The sequence below is a fragment of the Haemorhous mexicanus genome, chromosome 3 (genome assembly GCF_027477595.1).
Source record: "Haemorhous mexicanus isolate bHaeMex1 chromosome 3, bHaeMex1.pri, whole genome shotgun sequence".
Lineage (NCBI taxonomy): Eukaryota > Metazoa > Chordata > Aves > Passeriformes > Fringillidae > Haemorhous > Haemorhous mexicanus.
Window position 1 is genome coordinate 7,464,263 of NC_082343.1, and position 19,018 is coordinate 7,483,280.

At 39.4% G+C, this 19,018-nt stretch overlaps 1 protein-coding gene across 4 annotated transcripts in view; it reads right to left on the minus strand.

The window, feature by feature from the left end:
* The window catches only part of KIF16B (kinesin family member 16B), a 135,387-nt gene extending 117,297 nt beyond the window's left edge, over positions 1-18,090 (minus strand). For all 4 annotated transcript variants that reach the window (XM_059840668.1, XM_059840667.1, XM_059840670.1 and 1 more), the window contains exons 1-3: positions 17,936-18,090; positions 4,155-4,224; positions 3,045-3,158 (exon numbers count right to left, since the gene is read on the minus strand). In XM_059840668.1, coding sequence (XP_059696651.1) covers positions 3,045-3,158; positions 4,155-4,224; positions 17,936-17,982 — 231 coding nt within the window. In that variant the 5' untranslated portion in view covers positions 17,983-18,090. The remainder of the gene's footprint in view (positions 1-3,044; positions 3,159-4,154; positions 4,225-17,935) is intronic.
* Positions 18,091-19,018: the final 928 nt, after the last annotated feature.

Consider the following 19,018-nt stretch of genomic DNA (forward strand, 5'->3'; position numbering starts at 1 on the left):
CTTCACATAGTTTAGCCACTTGTCTGCACTTTATGTGGTTCATGTTCTCCAAGGCATCCAAGCCATTTTTAATAGTGAATGGCACAAGCACAGTATAATCTCACAGCTTCTCCCTAGAAGGAGTGCTGGGTAATTTCTTTAATCACTAATCTTCAAATGTGCCTTTGGAATACTTCACTTGACCTTCCCTCCAGCAAAGGAGTTACAGTGCTGTAACCAGTTATATCTCTCAAAGAACATAAAGATCAGCCAAGCTATTTTTTATTCTTTCCCCTATTTTTCTCTGTGTCCAAGTCTTTATGCACTACTCTTTTGACGGAATTTTCCTTTTTAAAAATGTGTTTATGTCTTGTATGCAATTTGAGGTATTGCAAAGGGCAGGTACAGTCAGCCTTGTCTGAACACAAATCTTAACACACAGATTAGAAGCAGAGACTGCTTGGATGGGACACCAACTTGTCACAAAAGGCCAGTAAATATCAAAACTCTATTTTTTTTCTCAGTCAGGAATACAAACTAAGAAGCTTGATGGCAAGTTGCCATCCCTGCTCTAACTTTGGAATACTAAAGTGTATTTTGCATCTACAAGGCATATTAATAAGGTATGCAGTATTAACAGATTTCCACTTCTTATTTTTCTGCCTTTCAAACGGAAAAATGTAACAATCATGAACAAAGGGCACTAGGCAACCACATCACCAACAATCAAGATCAATTTTATTCCCTGGCAAGATGAATGTGAGAAAGAGGCCCTTCTATGCCATTGGTGCAGCAAATTGTAATTTCTGCAGGAACTTGATAAGAGCTTAACTACAAAGCCTTCCAATTAAATATGAAATCATTAACAAAAGCAAAACAGTACATTGTGCAGAGCATGTTTAGGACTTGCACTCCTATAGTTTAAAAACTCCTTTTGTTTTTGAAGCACTGCACACAGTGTAATTAAAACAGCACCTCAGAAACAATATTTTTGTAGCTGAGCAAGAGAAGTCCACACTCCTGCCAGTCCAGATAAAAGAGGGTCCAAGGCTGTGGAACACACTGTAACAGCACAATACTGAACACAGTCATTGAAACCACATTTATGATTATCCTATCATTACCAATCATAAAACTCACAGCTTTAAAATTTATTGCTCAAGGCTGCTGCAGCCATCACTACATGGGAATTTTAATTTATTTTTGTTTCTACAGACTCCTGACACGTGCAAGTAATAGTAATCTCGTCTCTACCCGACCCACTCTGAAACAGGTAAATGGCACCAGAAGGAAAAACTTGGAAAAGGGGAACTTATCACTTATATGTGGAAACTGGGCATCAGTATAGACTACAACTTGGATCTCTATTTGTATGCATTCAACTTTACTTTGCAAATGGTTGCTTTGACAAGAATTAACTTAATTGTTTCACAGCAAATTTGGATTCTGGAAATAACCTGCACTGTAACAGCAAGAGCCTACTAACACCATGAATCTCTTCCTGGGGTTCCTCTAACGAGGTCTTGTCTAACACAGCTTTCCAGAAGTATCTAAAGGCAGGTATCTAGAAGATCCAAGAATTAAATATCCATAAATTTAAGTCACAACTGGTGCATGACAAGAACCTTCATTTAGAATCAGAGCAGAAAAATACATTATCAAAGCTGCTTTAATTAAAATAAATAATTTACTGACTCTGTGTGCTCAATTTATACCATTTGCTAAAATTCTAGCAAAGCCATATGGCCTGAAACACCTGCCTAAAACCATTCACTAGAATCTCAGGTTCAAATCATTGCTCTCAAATACATCACTACTTCAATTTGCCACAGTGCTGAAGTAATTAGGGTATTTCTGCATTGATGGCCAAATATAATTTATGTTTCCTGGTATTTCAAAAAACAGCAAAAAAAAATGTGTTACTTAGAAGAACATCATCAAGAAACAACAACCCAGAAAGTTTAAGAATATACACTATCAAACCCTAATATATCACTGAAATAAAAGAAGTACTCAGAAAATAAAAGGATTTATCACTTACCCTGATGGTTAAATGAAAAATTCCAAGTCTAAATTCCCATCAATTATAGTCATGAGATATATATATATACACACATATATACATATATATATATATATGTATGTATATATATATATGGCAAAACTTGTCATTCTCATAAATATTTAAAAATGGTTTCAACTTACTGTTTCTTATTACTAGTTTTAATTGAGAGGCTTTTTAGGATTAGCCATTACAGCATCCCTGATTTCAAGGGCTCCTGAACAGATGGGATACATACTGAGAAGGTATGTACCCCGTTGGCTCACAGGATATTCAGTAAACTGTTGCATTATTTTAAGGGGAAAGAACTACTCCCAGCTGAAGCTTACAGCATCAAAAGAGAAGTCAGCAATCACAACTTACTTGAGATTTACTTAATAAATTTATTAGGGAATGGGAAAAAACCAAAAAGCTCAACATTCCCATGAAATGCAAGGTCACAAAGGATCTGTTTACCTGAATGGCACCTACAGCTCCAAGTTTAATCTTCTCTTCTGACTATGCAGAAAGAAAAACTGTTTTGTCTTTTCCTAAGGTGAGTACTCAAGGGAGAAGGGAAAAAAGAATCTTCTTCAATGTGTACCAAGGCTTTTGGACCAAGAGGGAAAAAAAAAAAAATCCACACCACACTTCAACCAGGTAAGATTGTTTCTAAGTGAATTAAAGCTATATGCTTGTTTCTCTAAAGTGATTTTTTTAGAAAAAGCTTTTCAAAACCAATTTCAGTGCTCAGAAATGTTTTCTAACTTGACCTTATACAACACCAATCAGAAAAAAGAACTTGAAAGAAGGCATTCAGCCTGCTGTATTAGAAAGCACACCACTTACACTGTTAGATAAGTTTAAAAAAAAAAAGAACAAAGCAAAATTCAGACTCTCAGGTATCTAGAAAACTTCTAAATTACAGAAGAAGCACCTTCAATGGAAAGAAGTTTCAATGAATGCTTCCAAGACAAAGAAAAGGGAAAGGAAAAAGATTAATTATTAAGATCAGAAATCCTACCATTTCTTGACAAACAAAGTTGGGGCTTTTATTGTCTGCTGAGAAATAGGAAAAATCATAGGTAAATGTTTTTGTTCTCTCTCGTCCTGTGTCTCCAGTAGCACCCTCTGGGATCTATTAAAAAAAAGAAAATAGAGCTGGTACAACACATCCTGATGAAGTAATTAAAAACATTTGACAGTAAATAATCAGCATGTAAATCTAACATAATGCTATGCACATTTAGAAATGTATGACAGGTCAGGTTATCATTCCAACAACACTGACAAAATTCGGAGGAGGCATGCCCTTCAGTAAGAAAGACAGCCACCTCATAAAACAGCACAGCAGGATTTATTTCAATTTTAGCTTACTGCTTCTAACCCCACAGCACATTTTTGTCACAATACTTAGGTTCAGTTAAATGGGTCCATATATGCTGTTATTATAATCAGGGATTATCCTACACATATAATTTATAGGAGCCAGAGAGATATTTGCACCATGAACAGCCCTTCAACATGGAGTCATAATTAAAAAGGTGTGACATACCTGCTGTTTAAGGCAATCATCATGCTCAAGACATGACAGCTGACACTGTACTTCAGCAATACTCACCATGCTCCAGATCACTCTGAAGAAACTACACTCTGAAACTACTTTTCATATATTAGTCATGAGAAAGTATCTTGCAAAAACCAATTTGCTGCACACGGATTCTCTTGCTGAGAGAAATGTTAAAATATACCATCAAAGGTTATAGCAAGTGATGGGTACTTTGGGGTTGGTTCATTTTCATGGGAATTTCAGAAGAATTCTACAGATGAAGCAGAGACTTAATAGCTATCAGAAACACACCTCTATTCTATTGTTGGCTTTCATGTCCCAGCTAAGTAACGACCTGAGTGATAAACCTTTGAAGAAATGATGAGGTAGAGCCTAGAGAGTGCTGTTCAGAAAACTACAGTGAAAGTTAACAGTGTAACCTGGTTTGCCCAAAACATTACTTTAACACTGTATTTTAACAACTAGAGGCCATTGACCACAGTGCAGCAAGCATCACTGTTTTGTCCAGTCATATTTTGGCAGCTATTGAGTTACAACTTCCTTTTATAAACTGTGTTTACTCACCTTTAAGTTTGTGATTGTTGTTTTATTTTTTTCCATTGAAATAATAAACTTTGCATTAAGATCTTTCTCCCTGAAAAAAAAAAAAACAACCAAAAAACAACAGACTTGAGTAGGTTAAATAAAACATACCACAGTTATCCATCCAGTCATATTTCCACCCATCAGCCTGCCACAGTCAAGTCTCAGATTAATTAATTATTATTTTACTTTTTAATTCTTGTGCCCAATGATTATTTACTTCTATGGCATATATTTGAAGCACTTGGGCTTGCCTCCAAATTCCTTCATCTAGAAACAGAGCAGAAGTGTGAGGAAACCCACTTCCAAAATTTAAGTCTGCAAGTCAATTAAGTGGTTTGTTCTTAATTGGAAGTACTCTGATCCAAAACCCAGTTAAGTCAAATACATGGCTATAAGGAAGGGCAAAACAGAACTCAACAAAACAAGCCCCAGCTTCCCACCAACATTCCACCAGCAGCAGTTCCCACTTATCCATATAGTCTAGCTAACAGGACTGAATGTTTAAAGCACAAAAACCCAGCATTTTAAAACTCTTTTAGAAATAAGGTACCAAACGTGTTTTGAGTTCTGAAGCATCACAGGAGCAAAGGAGAGAGGCTGTACTACCAACAGAGAATTACACAGGCTTTTGGCTTCCCAAAGCACAAGGATGCCAGGAAGGAAAAAATCCAGTTCCAAATAAGTGTTTTCATGCACTTGCATTCATTTCACAATGGTTTCTGACTGTTTTCAAAAATACCATAAAAAATGTTGAGCTTGGTGTCTAAACCCAGCATGTACCAACCTGCTTGCCAGAGATGCAATATCACTATTGTTAGTCATAAGAGCAATACAGGCTGCTCCTGAATGACAACCTGGAGCACACCACCTCCTGTGCTAATGAAAACATGCACAGGGAAAAAAGAGCCAGAAGGAAGAGCTGCACAGCACACAAAACCTCCCTCTTCAAATGTTGACACGCCTGTCCCACAATCATCTGCAAAGTCACCTGACAAACTGGTGTGCCTGACCAGGGCAGAGCAAAGCAGAGGGCTTTAAAGCAATAAAGTGCTGTATCACACTGCTTGATATTCACTTGCACCAGCACAAAATGCAAAAGAGAAACTTCTTCCCAATAAAAGGACAACCAAGTTTAAGATCTTAGTGTTTTTTCTTCTTCGTGGTGCACTAGATGAGCCACATCTCTGTTCTCCAGCTACTCTGTTCATATTCGGTTTTCCAGCAGAAATAGTAAAGAAAAGCAAAACCCATTTTAAAATCTACATTAATGAATAAAGATTAGGTAAATAAAAATGCTTAAGTAAATATCAACACATTAGGTTATTTTCTAGAGCTAATGAAAGAGAAAATTGTAATAATTACAGCATTAATTATACAATTGAATTTAGATCTACCATGGAAAACTTTGAGGCATGTCTTATGATTACTAGATCTAGACTTAAGATACTGAAACACCAAAATACAGCTACAGATAATAAACATGGAAATGGAGAAAAGTGTCCAATGGTATTTTTTTTTTTTTTGCAAGAACTAGATCTTGGCATTGCAGTAATGCAGCTTGTGGATGGCTCCCAGTCATCCTGCTTCTTCCACACCCTCCACCTGCCTGGAGCTATTTGTTCAGCAAAGGTATAACAATTTGGCCCAATTAAATGGTCAATCCTCCTACAAAAATTTGTTTCAAATGCAAACTGTAACTTGCTTCCTCTAGGAAGTCTGTAAGAACTCCAGGCAGGAAGAACCTTGGTCAAAAATTATTGCTTTTTTTATTTTTATTTCTCCATGTTTAAGGCATTCAAGGGGAAATAATCAAGTATGTCAGCGCTTTCTTTCCCAGACCTAGCCAGATCTCCATATTACTCTGCTAAAGCTACTCAATAATGGAATACTGGTACCAAAGATTTAAAGTCTAACACCCATATATGAACTACATAAAATTCTGAGAAGCCTAAATTAATTAATTAATTTTGGGATAATACTGATAATATTATTAAACATTATTAAAGAATGAGGATTTCAAGGTTTTAAAAAAGGACCTTGGAAAGTACTAGCCAATAATACAATTCACAAATAGAATTTTGCATTTTTGAAGGAAAAGGGCTGGTGAGAGGACAACCTAAAACAGGAATAGTAGGATCAGAATAAATAAGCCAACCTGAAAGAAGTGGAAGAAAAAATTAACAGGAATCAAATACCCAAGCTTCATTTTAATATGAGACAGCTGCATATAATTTATTGTACACATACAGAGTTTAAAAGCATCTCATAAAAACCAATTTCTTGCTTGATGGCAGTTATTTCCAGGCACTCATTTAATGCAGTTCATCAGGGCCAAGTCACTTCCAAAAAGTTTTGACTGCAAGTTTCACCTTAGTTAAAGGCTGTCTTGGTTTGGGACAGATTTGTTTTCTCTAAAGAGCAGGATTCAGCAGCCCCTCCACAACTGGTCTGGGAGAAAATCTCCTTGGAGAAACATGGAAAAAACTGTTTATTTAACATGCAAAGTGTTCACAATGAGAATTTTTCACAGTTCCAGAAAAAAAACAATTCTGGAAAAACCTTTATTGCCATAGCTAACAAGGAAAACCAGCAAAAAAGCAAGAGAGCTTCAGTTTCTCTCTCTCTGTGGCAGAGAACTCAGAGAGCACTGCCACAAGCTCAGACAAAGCTGAACTCTTATCTCTGTGTTTTAAATACAGCATAAAAAATTCCACTCCTTCTCTCTCTGGGCATAGCTTAAAGCTGTAAGACCCATTTCTGAGCAAAAAGACAGATGATGGGGACACCAGCATCACGATGTCACCTCAGGATGAGGTTCAGGCTGTAAACAGCTGTACTGCAGTGTTGGGTAACCTTCAGGGCTAGGAGAACCCTCCAGCAGCTCCACCAGCATCCACAGGAACCACTTGCCCTACCTCATCCAGAGAAGAGCTTCAGCCACTTAACCAAAGATTCTGCCCCTGCAAATTCCAGCCTCCATCACAAAGCAACATAAAGAGACCAGCTGCCAAAACTGGTTCACAATTAAGGCTTTGATGCTTTAAGAAATCCTGCTTCCCTCCAGAGCCAAATCTGCTCCCACAGCAGCGCTCAGGGACAGCCTCCAGGATGTTCTCACTGCTCTTTCATGCACCACGTGGAGCTCCAGGATCACAAGGGACGGAAATTTACAACCCGTGATCCCCTGGCCCCTAACCAAATGACAAAGTGATCGTGCAGGCAAGTTTCTTGGCACAGATGCCAGCAAATACACCAGCCCAGTGCTGTAATTACCCCTCTACTATTGCTCAATTCAGCTAGTCATCCAGCAATTAACTGCAAGGAGGAAAGAGAAATGGGGAGAGGGGGGAAATCACAGTAGGGCAACAGCACAGCATATCCTAAGCTCCCTGTGACCAATGCAGAAAAAAGGTGAATGAATCTCTCCAAATCCTAATCTCCAAGTCATGCCATGGTGTTGACTAATATGGCTCCAAGGCCACAATTAAATGGCTGAAGCCATGTTACACGAACATGTTAAAGTTAACACCTGTACATTGTACACCAAGCAGCACAACCGCAGTCAGAAGTCCTTCAGGCTCAGTTTGAAAGGAGTCCTCAGGGCATCCAGTGACAGCTGATCAGGGTGGCAGCCTCCCCCTTGCTCAGGAGAGCTCTGGAGGCTCCTTGACAGCTGCCCATTTTCTCTGACAGCACATCTTCATTATCTTCAAGACCTTTACTATGCTGTCAAACCCAGCTGACATCAGCCAACAGATCCAAAAGCCCTAAATGAGCCCGAGCTGGCTGACAGATGAGCTGTGCCAGCTCTTCAGTTTCACCTCACTTCCAGCCAGAAAAGAAAACAGAAGGAAAAACTCCTGGGGACTGAAAGGAAAAGAAACAGCTTCCTAATGATCAGATTGCATTTGTCTCAGTAAGAAACAGAAACTCTGCACCTATTTGGTACTTTGAAAGAGAATTTTGTCATAAGGCACGTTTTGTATGGGCATAGGGTTTTCTGTGATCAACAGAATATTCATCATTTGCTTGTGCAGATTTATGATGATACCCCCACTCCCTTCTACTGGTTTAAAAAAAAATGGCAAATTTGAAAAGAATTAAAAGAGAGAGTTCTGCTACTCCCAGGACTTTCTCCACTGTGCAGCTGAAAACAGAACAATAAATCCAGTGACAGAGAATGTAGACACAAGGGAAATCTTCTATATGTCATGAAACAGAAATAAACTCTAAGTCTATACTAGTACACATATATTGGTTCTTGTATGAAGGACAGCCTATATTAAACACTTTTAGCCATAAGAATAAATTTTACCAACAACACTGAAAACCAGCAGTTTAATATATTGCAGTAATGCTCTTAAAATATGAACATACAGGTGTCTTTGTGCTGTCTTCTGTCAAATGATATCCAGTGTTCTTGGGAAAACTATGCACACTCACAGTAACACATACAGATTGATCACTACATGAAATCATGCACCTGATCTGCTTCTTAAATTTTTTTTAATTAATGTGAATACCACAGTATTATTATTAACAGTAATAATACTGTGGTATTCACATTTTCTGGAAAAATCCCTTTACCCAGGATTTTTCTCCTGGGAAGCTGAGAAGCCTCAGAAAAGAAAGAAAAAAATAATTATCTAATTTGCTTCTCTTGCATTTTGCTCCTTTAGAATGTGGTTGGAGATTGTGTACCAACAGGTAGTTGTTTTGTTGGTTTCTGCTGTAAATTGTTTTGATTCAATGGCCAGTCAAGGTCAAGCTGTGTTGGGACTCTGGGAAAGAGTCACGAGTTTTCATTATTCTCTTTTCAGCCTTCTGTAAGTATCCTTTCTGTATTTCTTTAGTATGGTTCAGTATAGCACTCTTTAATATAATATGGTATCATAAAATAATCAATTAGCCTTCTGAGAACATGGAGTCAGATTCATCATCCTTCCTGCCATGGAACACCCCACAAACACAATATAATATTTTAGGTAGCTCCACCTTCCAAGAACTCTGATCACAACTGGTAAGTGGCCACATATGCAAATTTCTAAATCATAAGCAGCAGCTAACTTAAAGTTATTGTATCTACATGCACCATGGTCAATGATGTCTCCCAATAACCTGGAAAAGGTTTAATCTTCAAGTAGAAGACTGCCTCAACAGCAACTTTCCTGCTTTGCCTGCATACTGACCAGGTTCAGAAATGGTCTTACCAGTGGGAACTAGTGCTGCACAGCTAAAGTTTTAAGATAGCCACATGTGAATCCTCTGACACATTTCTGATAGCAGCCTTTAAGAAAATGTAGCAAAAGCCCATCTTTGACAGAAGCAACATAAAAAATAACCTCAAACACAATCGTTGAAATGAATGACATTCTGGAATGCTGTTGTAATTATTATACCACTATGAAGGTTTTCTAGGACTCCTGATACTTTGTGTACTTGTTTTTAATATCTTGTTTCTTCCAATTTGTTCTTTTAGTTCTGCAATCCCAAGTCAAAGACAGTGTTATCTTAACCTCTTGTGTACAGCAAAACATGATTCAGAAATTCACAACTGCCCCGCAGTGCCCTTATCTTTTGGAGTAGGAAGTCTGTAAATTAGAAATTCAGGGGGGAAAAAATTGTGCCTGACTTCATGGCTCTTTTAGCTCCTCAAGCAATCCGTAAGGCTTTTCCACTGACTTTTTTTTCCTTTACTGAGACACAAAGAAACAATCTGAACTGAAAAATAAATCAGTTCAGTTATCTGAGTACCAATATCTTTCCAATGTATAAGCACACAGAAAAATTATGAGTGTACTCCAAGCTTATGTATCTCACTATTGCTTTGTATTTACAATATAAACTCTTTGAAGAAGAGTCTCCATAAAGCTAATATCTGAAGTATCTGACTCATCAACAATAAACTTCAGCCCATCAGCAATTAAGATGCTGAGTACCATCTATGCACTCCTTTTGTTAAATAACTCTGAAAAACCCTCTCTCAGTAAATAACCCTGGCTTTGTACTCATAGCCTCTGCAAAACAGAGTACTTTGCTCTTCAACCAGCTGTTCTCACCAATAATACCTGCCTTTCAGACACTCAGACTTCTAAGAGTCTTTCAAGTCCAAGGGCTCAGTTAGGTTAGAAGAGCCGAGTGCTAATCCCATTTATTTCATAACTAGTCTTAATTTCAAATAAACAAAGCCTGAAAAACAAACAGACTCACTTTTCTCTTACTTCAATTCCTCAGGAAAGCTACAATTCAGAGAGACTTATTCAGCTTTTTTTCTTCTGGTCTCAGGGAATTCTCAACAAGAAGGAGTTAAAAGTATTTTCTTGATCATCATTTCAGTGATATAACATGCATATGTAACCTGGCAATGTGTTTGATAATACTCAAACAAAGGACTTGGAAAACACTATTCTAAAACCAGTTTTAGTTCAAAATGCTTAAGACCAGAAAGCTTTGGGGATTGCCAACTTTACATGAGGCCAGTCTAAATACACTTCCCCACATGTGTCCATGCTACTACCACTGTGCTCCAGCCCGGCTGGCACCGGAAGGTCTTTGTTCTTCAACGCTATGGAGGGAGACAGACTAAACAAAGTAATGATTGTGAGAAATCCACACGCTTGAAAAACTTCTGAAGTATTTGCATTAAAGCACTAAAGAGGCTCTAAGTGGGCTTCCCAACCTCAGATGGTTTATGGAAAATTAACTGTCAGTCCCAGCTATTAACTCTCCAGTCACTGGGAGTCCAGTTCTTGGCTGAAACTCACTGGAGCTTCTTCTGCAGGACAAGTCTATCGGAGATATTTCTGCCCGACGTCCGGGAGAAATGATGAGGAGGACTCCATCTTATCAGAAGGCTAATTAATTACTTTATTGTACTCTATTATTCTATATTACATTACATCTAATCTGAATCTACCAAGCACTCCCCTGCACAGCATCTCGAGACTGTCAGCCGACAGTCCCAACACACACACCTGCATTCAATCGGTCAGTGAATCAAAACACTCACACACCAGAATCCAACTACCAATTCCCTTCAGGTAAGCAGTCTTCCACATTGCTTTCCACTTGAACAACACAGGAGCAGTAAATGACAATTGTTTTTTCTTTCTCTGAGGTTCAGAGAATATGAATTCCAGAAATATTCTTGGGAAGTTGTGCCTTGCTTTTCTCTGTGAGAAGAGACACACGGCTACACAAGTCCACTCCAGTTTTGCTGCTCACCAACACAAGGATAAAGCTCTGCACTTGGGGACTCTCCCTCCTGATCCACCTTCTTTGCTACATGAAAAGAGCAAGATCCAATTTTAAAGCCTGCATACCCCATTTATTCTCATTTCTGTGTATAAAGCTGTGCAAAAACCACTGAAGAGGAGGTGTGAGACAGAAAGGCAAGCCCAGGAGCTACTTAACAGTCAACCAGGTCTAGTCTTACCTTCCCATTGAAGCAAGATTTCCCCTAATGATTTTCTTAAAAGGTATTAGCTCTATCCAACTGCCTGAGCCTCAGGAGATGCTTACACAACCTGCACTATCCCACCAGCAGTAATTCCTTAGATACTGTTTAAGCTGATCCATTATTAGCTTCATTCCATTACTCCAGAGATATTTAGAAGGAGCCATAATTAAGTATTTAATTTCTCTTTTGAGCATTTAAGCCCTGAAAATACATTTAGATTTGCATCTCCTAATCTATTCTGGTAGTTATAACACATAGAGTACACATGTAGCCTGATATTCTTTGAATCAAGGACTCCCATCATTTTTGTTGATCTTTTCCAATCTAATTCAGTTAATGAGGTTCCAGAAACAGGATTTCAGGAGATATTAACACAGGGGCTTGCTGGGGGAAGCACCAACCACAGGTTAAGAGCTTGGCTCTGAACTGTATTTGCAAACAAGGATTACACGGAGAGTGCAGCACACTCCTAAGTTCAAATCCCTTGCTTCTAAGCAGAAAACCTTCAAAAATTAACCACTGAGAGAAAGGGCATAGAAAGAAGAGGAAAACAAGTCACTAACATTTAAAGACCATGTACTTCAGAAACGATGAGAAACTGTAGAGAAACAAACACCAGAGAGTGCTGGCATTCTCTAGTGCTAAACCTCTAAGTTTCAGCTACCTAAGTTTCTCTAACCCCCAAGTTTCAGCTCCCTTGAGCTGCTGACATTTGCTATTGTGGAAAAGCCTAAGGAGAGTCCAACAAGTTTCTCTAGAATATCCTGACCTGTGGCACCCAAACTCCCAGTCAGCTCTTATCCTTGCTGATGGCTTCTCTATTTGACTTAACTTCTTATTTTAGCAAAGGACACTCTCCTCAGACCCTGCTCCTTAACCCAGCTGTCCAGTACTGTGTTTTACCACCCCTTACCAAACACATGGTTAGACCTCTTCAATTTATGCTCTTCAGAAAAGCATCTGTTCTGCTTTACACCTGCAGTGTTCTCCTTAAACTCCTGAGTAAGATAACTTAGGTGGTTTTTTCCTCACCTCCCAACTGCTTTTTCCATTCCTATATAAACAGACCTGAACTATTTGGATACCACTATTTACTACTCTTACACAAGAAAAAAAAAAAAAAAAGCCTTAAAATGTACTGATTGTAAGATTTCTGACAGCTCTTATTCTTATATATGACAACCAACACTTTTCTGTACGGCCACAAGGCTCTGGTTTTTTGTTTTTTTTTTTTTTTTTAATTTTCTAGTCCTTCGAGTCAATGCTCTGCTGTGAGCAAGTTGTTGCTTCTACTTCAGTTGCTTCAAGAGCAGGTTCTCCAGCCTTTCCTCATTTTTTAATGGTCTGTCTACAACCTTATAACCCAGCTTACTACACCCCTTTCTCAAATATATGATCTGCCTAGATACCATTTAAAGGACCCTCACAATATACAGCACCCACGATTCCTAGCAAACACTCAATTGCATCTTCATTCCAGAACTACAGACAGAAACAGCAGCCCAGCTACCATCTCTGAAACCTTTATAATCCTTGAGAGCATTTTCACCTAATCACAAATGTTTATGTCATAACTTACTGCTGATGTCTGTTCTCAAATAACACATTCTCACCACGTCTAACATCAAGTACCACCAAAACCAGGGAGCAACAGTCCCTGCAGAACAACTACATCTGCATGTCCTGCTCACCTCTCTTTACTCTCAAGTTTTACATCTTGAACATGTGGCCACACAAAAATCATGTCATTTCACCTACAGGGTAAGACACAGATCAGATTCCCCACTTTGTAACCCACATCTGAACAAGTACTAGGTAGGGATTATTAAGGTGAGAGGACATGGACACTGTCAGGCTGATGTTCACTTCTTTGCTCCTCCCTGTAGTAGAAGACCTATCCTGACAAGATTCATGACCATACTGTAGAATAGAACTCTCCCTACAGTTCATTCCTTTTGAAGAGGTGAAAGATAGAAAGTAAAAACATTTCTTGATGTATCTTACAAAACTAAGAACACTTTTTCTTTCAGACTTCAAGCATTCTTAGTATCAAGTTTACATGATCCAAGAGTTTGGATCAGTCTACACCACTATGCACTGATCCAGTGCCAACAACAGCAGCAGCACACTGATGAAGGGGCTTAGATGTACATATATGCACAGCTTACTTTCAGGGAGAGAAATGTTTCAAAGGAAGAATCTGCCAGAGGTTATGAAATATGTTCAAGGTTCTGAACACAAAATGTGGCAAGGTAAAAAAGCCACACTCGGAACAGTTATTTCATCTTACCAACTCAGCAAAGTAAATTTTTACTGGATTCAAACTCAACCACATAAAAAGGCAGAGGCAAGACAGATATACTTTCACCCCAAGCACACCAGAGCCTCACCCCATGCTTAAGGATCTTTCAACTTCTATATCTTTCTATAGTAGAGGAATTGCACATGATTATGAATCAAGCACCATTATTAAAATGGAAGTTCAAACAGTTACCATAGGAAATAGCAGACTCAGCTGGCTGATAAATGGCTTATCCTCATTGGTACAGTAGTTCAGAAAGTGACAGTATTGCAACACTTGGCCATATTTAAGCTCTGAGTTTTGTTATCTGAGATCACTCTGGACACCTCTAAAGAGCAACAACCAGTAGTGAGTGTTTGGAAATAGATGCAGTAAAAATTTCCCTATCTACTTCAGAGATAGATATGGTATTTAGCTGTGAGTGTCCTTCCTTCTAATCACTCCATCATTCCTTATTTCACCTGTGATACACTAATGTTATACACATTTTGTCAAAACACTGTCTCTTTATAAGCTTATGAAAATTAAAAATGTACACAGTAACTTGAAAATGAAAAATATACAGTAACTCGTACTTAAAAACTTGTAATTTATGAGACACCAATTCATTCCCTCTTCCCTGCATTGACAATCTTATAATACATTTTCCATGCATGTTTTTTGCTTCTCTTCTCAATTCTAAAAAGCATGGATATTTAATTATAAATTTCATACTCCCAGTAAGTTCCTACCTAAACTACTTGTAAACATTTAGAATGGAAATAAAGAACTCAGGTGACTCTTCACTGTTTACCTGTTTATTTTTTTTTTCCTGCTACAAAAACAATCCATTCACAAGTTCCTTGTGAAACAAAACAGTTTTTTTTATATCTCTGTCCTCTGCATTGCTCTATTAACTTGAACCATTGAAAACTCTGCTATTGATACTACAGCCTGGATTGTGCAAGCAGTTAAAGATAAGATATTGGTTGTAGATCTCCCAAGGTACTCTGCCTCCAGCTCTGCAAGCAGAGGAGTTGCTTTCACTTTCAGGTGTAATCCAGAAGTTATCCAAGAGGGCCAGCCTTGTATCTAATGAATAATCACACAGACTTATTTGTGGATTAAAGTACCAAATCTTAACCCAAACAAATCCCAGAGTCACTCAAAAGCTGTCTCTATGCAATAGAACATACTTTCTCTGTCTCCCCACTACCAAATAGAAAAGCTTTTAACCCTCATGCCATACACCCAAGCTCACTCCCCTTCTATCCAATGACAAAACCAAGGCTTCAGCCAGCTGAAGGTTTTTTTGCTGCCTTTACAGAAACTTACAGCTGTAAGCACAGACTTAAGGGCTGTCGTGGCAATTCAGTGTTGAATGAGGGAAACCAAAAGACAGATGCAGACTCACCAAGTAACTGAACTTTCTAAGCTCATGCTACAGCTGGTTTCAAAGCAGTAACTGTAAAGCCATTAGACATACTTCCATTACATTATACAGAGATAGAATCAAAATATTTCAGTGTAACATCTGTGTAACACAATTTGGGATGTTACTCCAAGAAGAATGGTTAAGGACTTAAATGGTTAAGGACTTGACAGGTCAAGCCAGAGAAAATGAAGACTAAAAATAAATCACAGAAGAAAGCAAAAAGGTTTGTTAGCTAAGCAATAGAACAGTAAATAATCCTTAAACAACCCTCTCCCCATCACATTTCATTCCAAAATCCTTGTTCATGACTTAGTGCACAATTAGCAGTGCTGTGAGACCACACAGTGCAACTGCTCCATAATGCAGGAGTCTTCCTACAACCATTCATCAGCTGTGTCTTCTCTAATTAAAAATGACTCATGAAATAAGCTGCAATATATTATTAAACTTCAAACAAACCGAAGCAAATTTAACTAAACTAACTCCATACAGTGTCATGGTAAGGATTTTGAAATTTAGTGCTGGAGAAGGAACATCTGGTTGTAAAGATCCTTTGAATAGGTGGAAAGGCCTTTCCTCTGTAAAATTCTCCAGGGACCCAAAAAGGCAAAGGGAGCACAGCTGAGAGAAGACATATGCAAGGGAACACTTGCCAAGGTGCCCCTGCCTTGGCAGGGAGGCTGCACTAGATGATCTCCAGAGGCCACTTCAGAAAAATATGATTACTGCTCCTGGCTTACAGTTCAGCATGCCTTTCCTACTGCAAGAAGAAAAGCTATTGGATCCTCCCAGGGTTAGGGTTTTACAAAACACACTGTGAGTCCAGCAGTGACTGATAGAGAGGAACACCAGTGACTCCAGGGCTGGCTCTCACATCAAACACCAACTGTGCCTCTAAAAAAAAAATCAATACTAAAAAGCAACATCCCAGGGCACTAAATCCAGCTTCCTTATAGTGTTTCACAAACACCTAACAGCATCCCATAAACTCCAAGGTTTTAGCAATTTAAACTGGTAGGTTCTTCACAGTTTGCATGGTCAGACACCAGTTTTCAGAGTAAGCCTGCCTGTTGCCACACAGCTGTGACAAAAAACATTTCCTCAGCTTGCCCCTTGCACCACACCATTTTCATCATTTTCTTGGTATGCTCAGATCCAGTCCCATCCAAGTAATCCTCCCACATGCAACAGAGTCACCATGTGCAGAGTCTTTGTCTGATATTCCTTTACAACACTTGCAGACTGACACTCACAGGTCTGTGTTTCCACTGCCTGTCACAATTACCATCCCTCTCTTCTGCCATGTGCTTTCCATCCCTGTGTCTCTTTTGTCTCTTAGCAGACCACAGGTACACTCCTCCTGCAAAACTTCTCCATGCTACCAAAACATTGCACATGACAAGTCTTATCAATACCCTGAAGACCTATGCTAACTGTTGTCAGAGATTCTTGAAGGAAAAGTGGAGTGTATATATAGAATAATTTTTTAAATTTTTAAGAACCACATGGTTAGACCCGAGGCAGAGGGCAGGGGGAAGCAAAAGGGTGTGACAAGATTATTCACCAACCCAGACCTCCAACCACCTGAATTATTCAAAACCAGCCTGCAGTATTTTCCCCTTCCTACCTTCATCAGCTCTATTCTCCTAAGATTTGTTTTTCCCTCACTGAAAATAACAAGATCTTGAACAGCTTTCAGATGTGACAAATTGTGTGTTTTAAACACCTGAATCACATCCAGTGAGAGGAACAGCAGGAGCCTGATGGGCTGCCTGGGCTTTAAACCACTTTTCTTTTCATCTGGCTACACGACTTCAGAACAAGGGAAGAGGAAGAGCACTGGCAGTAGAATCAGACAGTTTTCCACATATGGTCCCTAAATTAGACCATTAACTCTGTCGTGCATACTATGCACATATTTCATGAAAGAAAACGGTGTTTATTTCCCAGACACATCTCAGGAAGTGGGTGATGAACTCCTGTCCATACAGTAAATGCAGCAGACTGCCTGGTTTTTATATATATATATATATATATATATATATAGAGAGAGAGAGAGAGAGAGAGAGATACACATATATATATTTAGATAGATATAGATATATAGATTGATATAGATATACATATTTTGAGCATAAGCTGATAACCTTTTACCACGATGGCTCCAAATTAACTAGACAACAATCTCCCTCTCTCAAGCAGGTAGAAAAGGCTGCTGTTTCCAGATAAAGTAGGTTTCTGTCACATTTTAGAAGCCTGACTGTATATACATCCTCGACAGGTCCCTCCTCTCAGAGTTTTCTATCTTCACCAGAGTAACTTTCCCGTCATGACAGAAGGACCAAAGCAACTTCCCAGGCAAGGACCCGCTGCTCTCCGCTTCACCGGGAGCCACTTCCCAACCTCCCCGGGAGGAGAAGAGCCCCCAGCTGGGCAGAGCGGCTGAGCCGAGCGCCGAGAGCCCCCGAATGCCCGGCAGAGCTCCGCCCCCGGTGCGGCTGTCACCGCCCGAACACGGAGCCGCGACACGGTGTTCCCCGCACCCCTTGTCAGCGACACCGGCTCCGCGGCGGCCCCACACTCACCTGCGGTTCATTGGCCGCACTCGCACGGCCACCTTCACGGAGGCCATGGCTCATCCCGGCCGGCCCGAGCCGTCCCTCGGCACCGCCCCGCCCGCCGCGACCGAGCGAGGCCACCCCCAGCCTAGGCCGGGTCGCTATGGCGACCGCCAGCCTGCCCCGGCGGGCCCTACGGCGGCCGCGCATGGACAAAACGCCTCTCGCCGTTGGCGTGCCCGGCCGCGCTGGGGCGGGGAAGGAGGAGGAGGAAGAGGAGGAGGAGGAGGAGCTTTGAGAGGAGGGGTAGAAATAGGTGCTGTGGGTGGGCGGAGGGGAATTTTCTCCACCCACCGCGCTGTATTTATTTCTTGGAGGAGTGTATGCTTCTATACACACATATACACACACATATATATATACATACATATATACACACGCACACACATACATATATACGTACACACATATATATACATACCTACATATACATACCTACATCTACACACATACATACATACATATATATACACACATGCGCATATATATATATATATTTATATATATATATATATATATATATATATGTAGTCATATCTATGCACGTATATCACAAAATCGCAGGTTCAATTCGTTTGGAAAAGACCTCTGAGATCATCGAGTCCAACATTTAACTAAACACCATCGTGCCAGCTAGACCAGGGCATGTCCAGTCTTTTAAACACTTACAGGGACAGTGACTCCCCTGTCTAATCTCCCTTTCTGTGAAGAAACTTCCTAAAGTCCAACATGAACCTCCCCTGGTGTGGCTTAAGACCCTAAAGGGGTCAGCCCTCACCTGGTTGCAACCTCTTGTCAGGAAACCAGTTGGTTATATATGCACGTATACATATATATTTATCCATATATACATATATGTACATATATGTGTACATATACAGCCCTCTGTATATGCATATAACTCCCTATTATACATAGAATTTTTTATATAGGGTTATATATCTATTTAATATAGAGAGCATATATATAGTATATATACCTTTATCTATAGATGGGGAAGATAGCTCTATATTTCTATTTATCTCTGTATCTGTCATTTATATCTATATG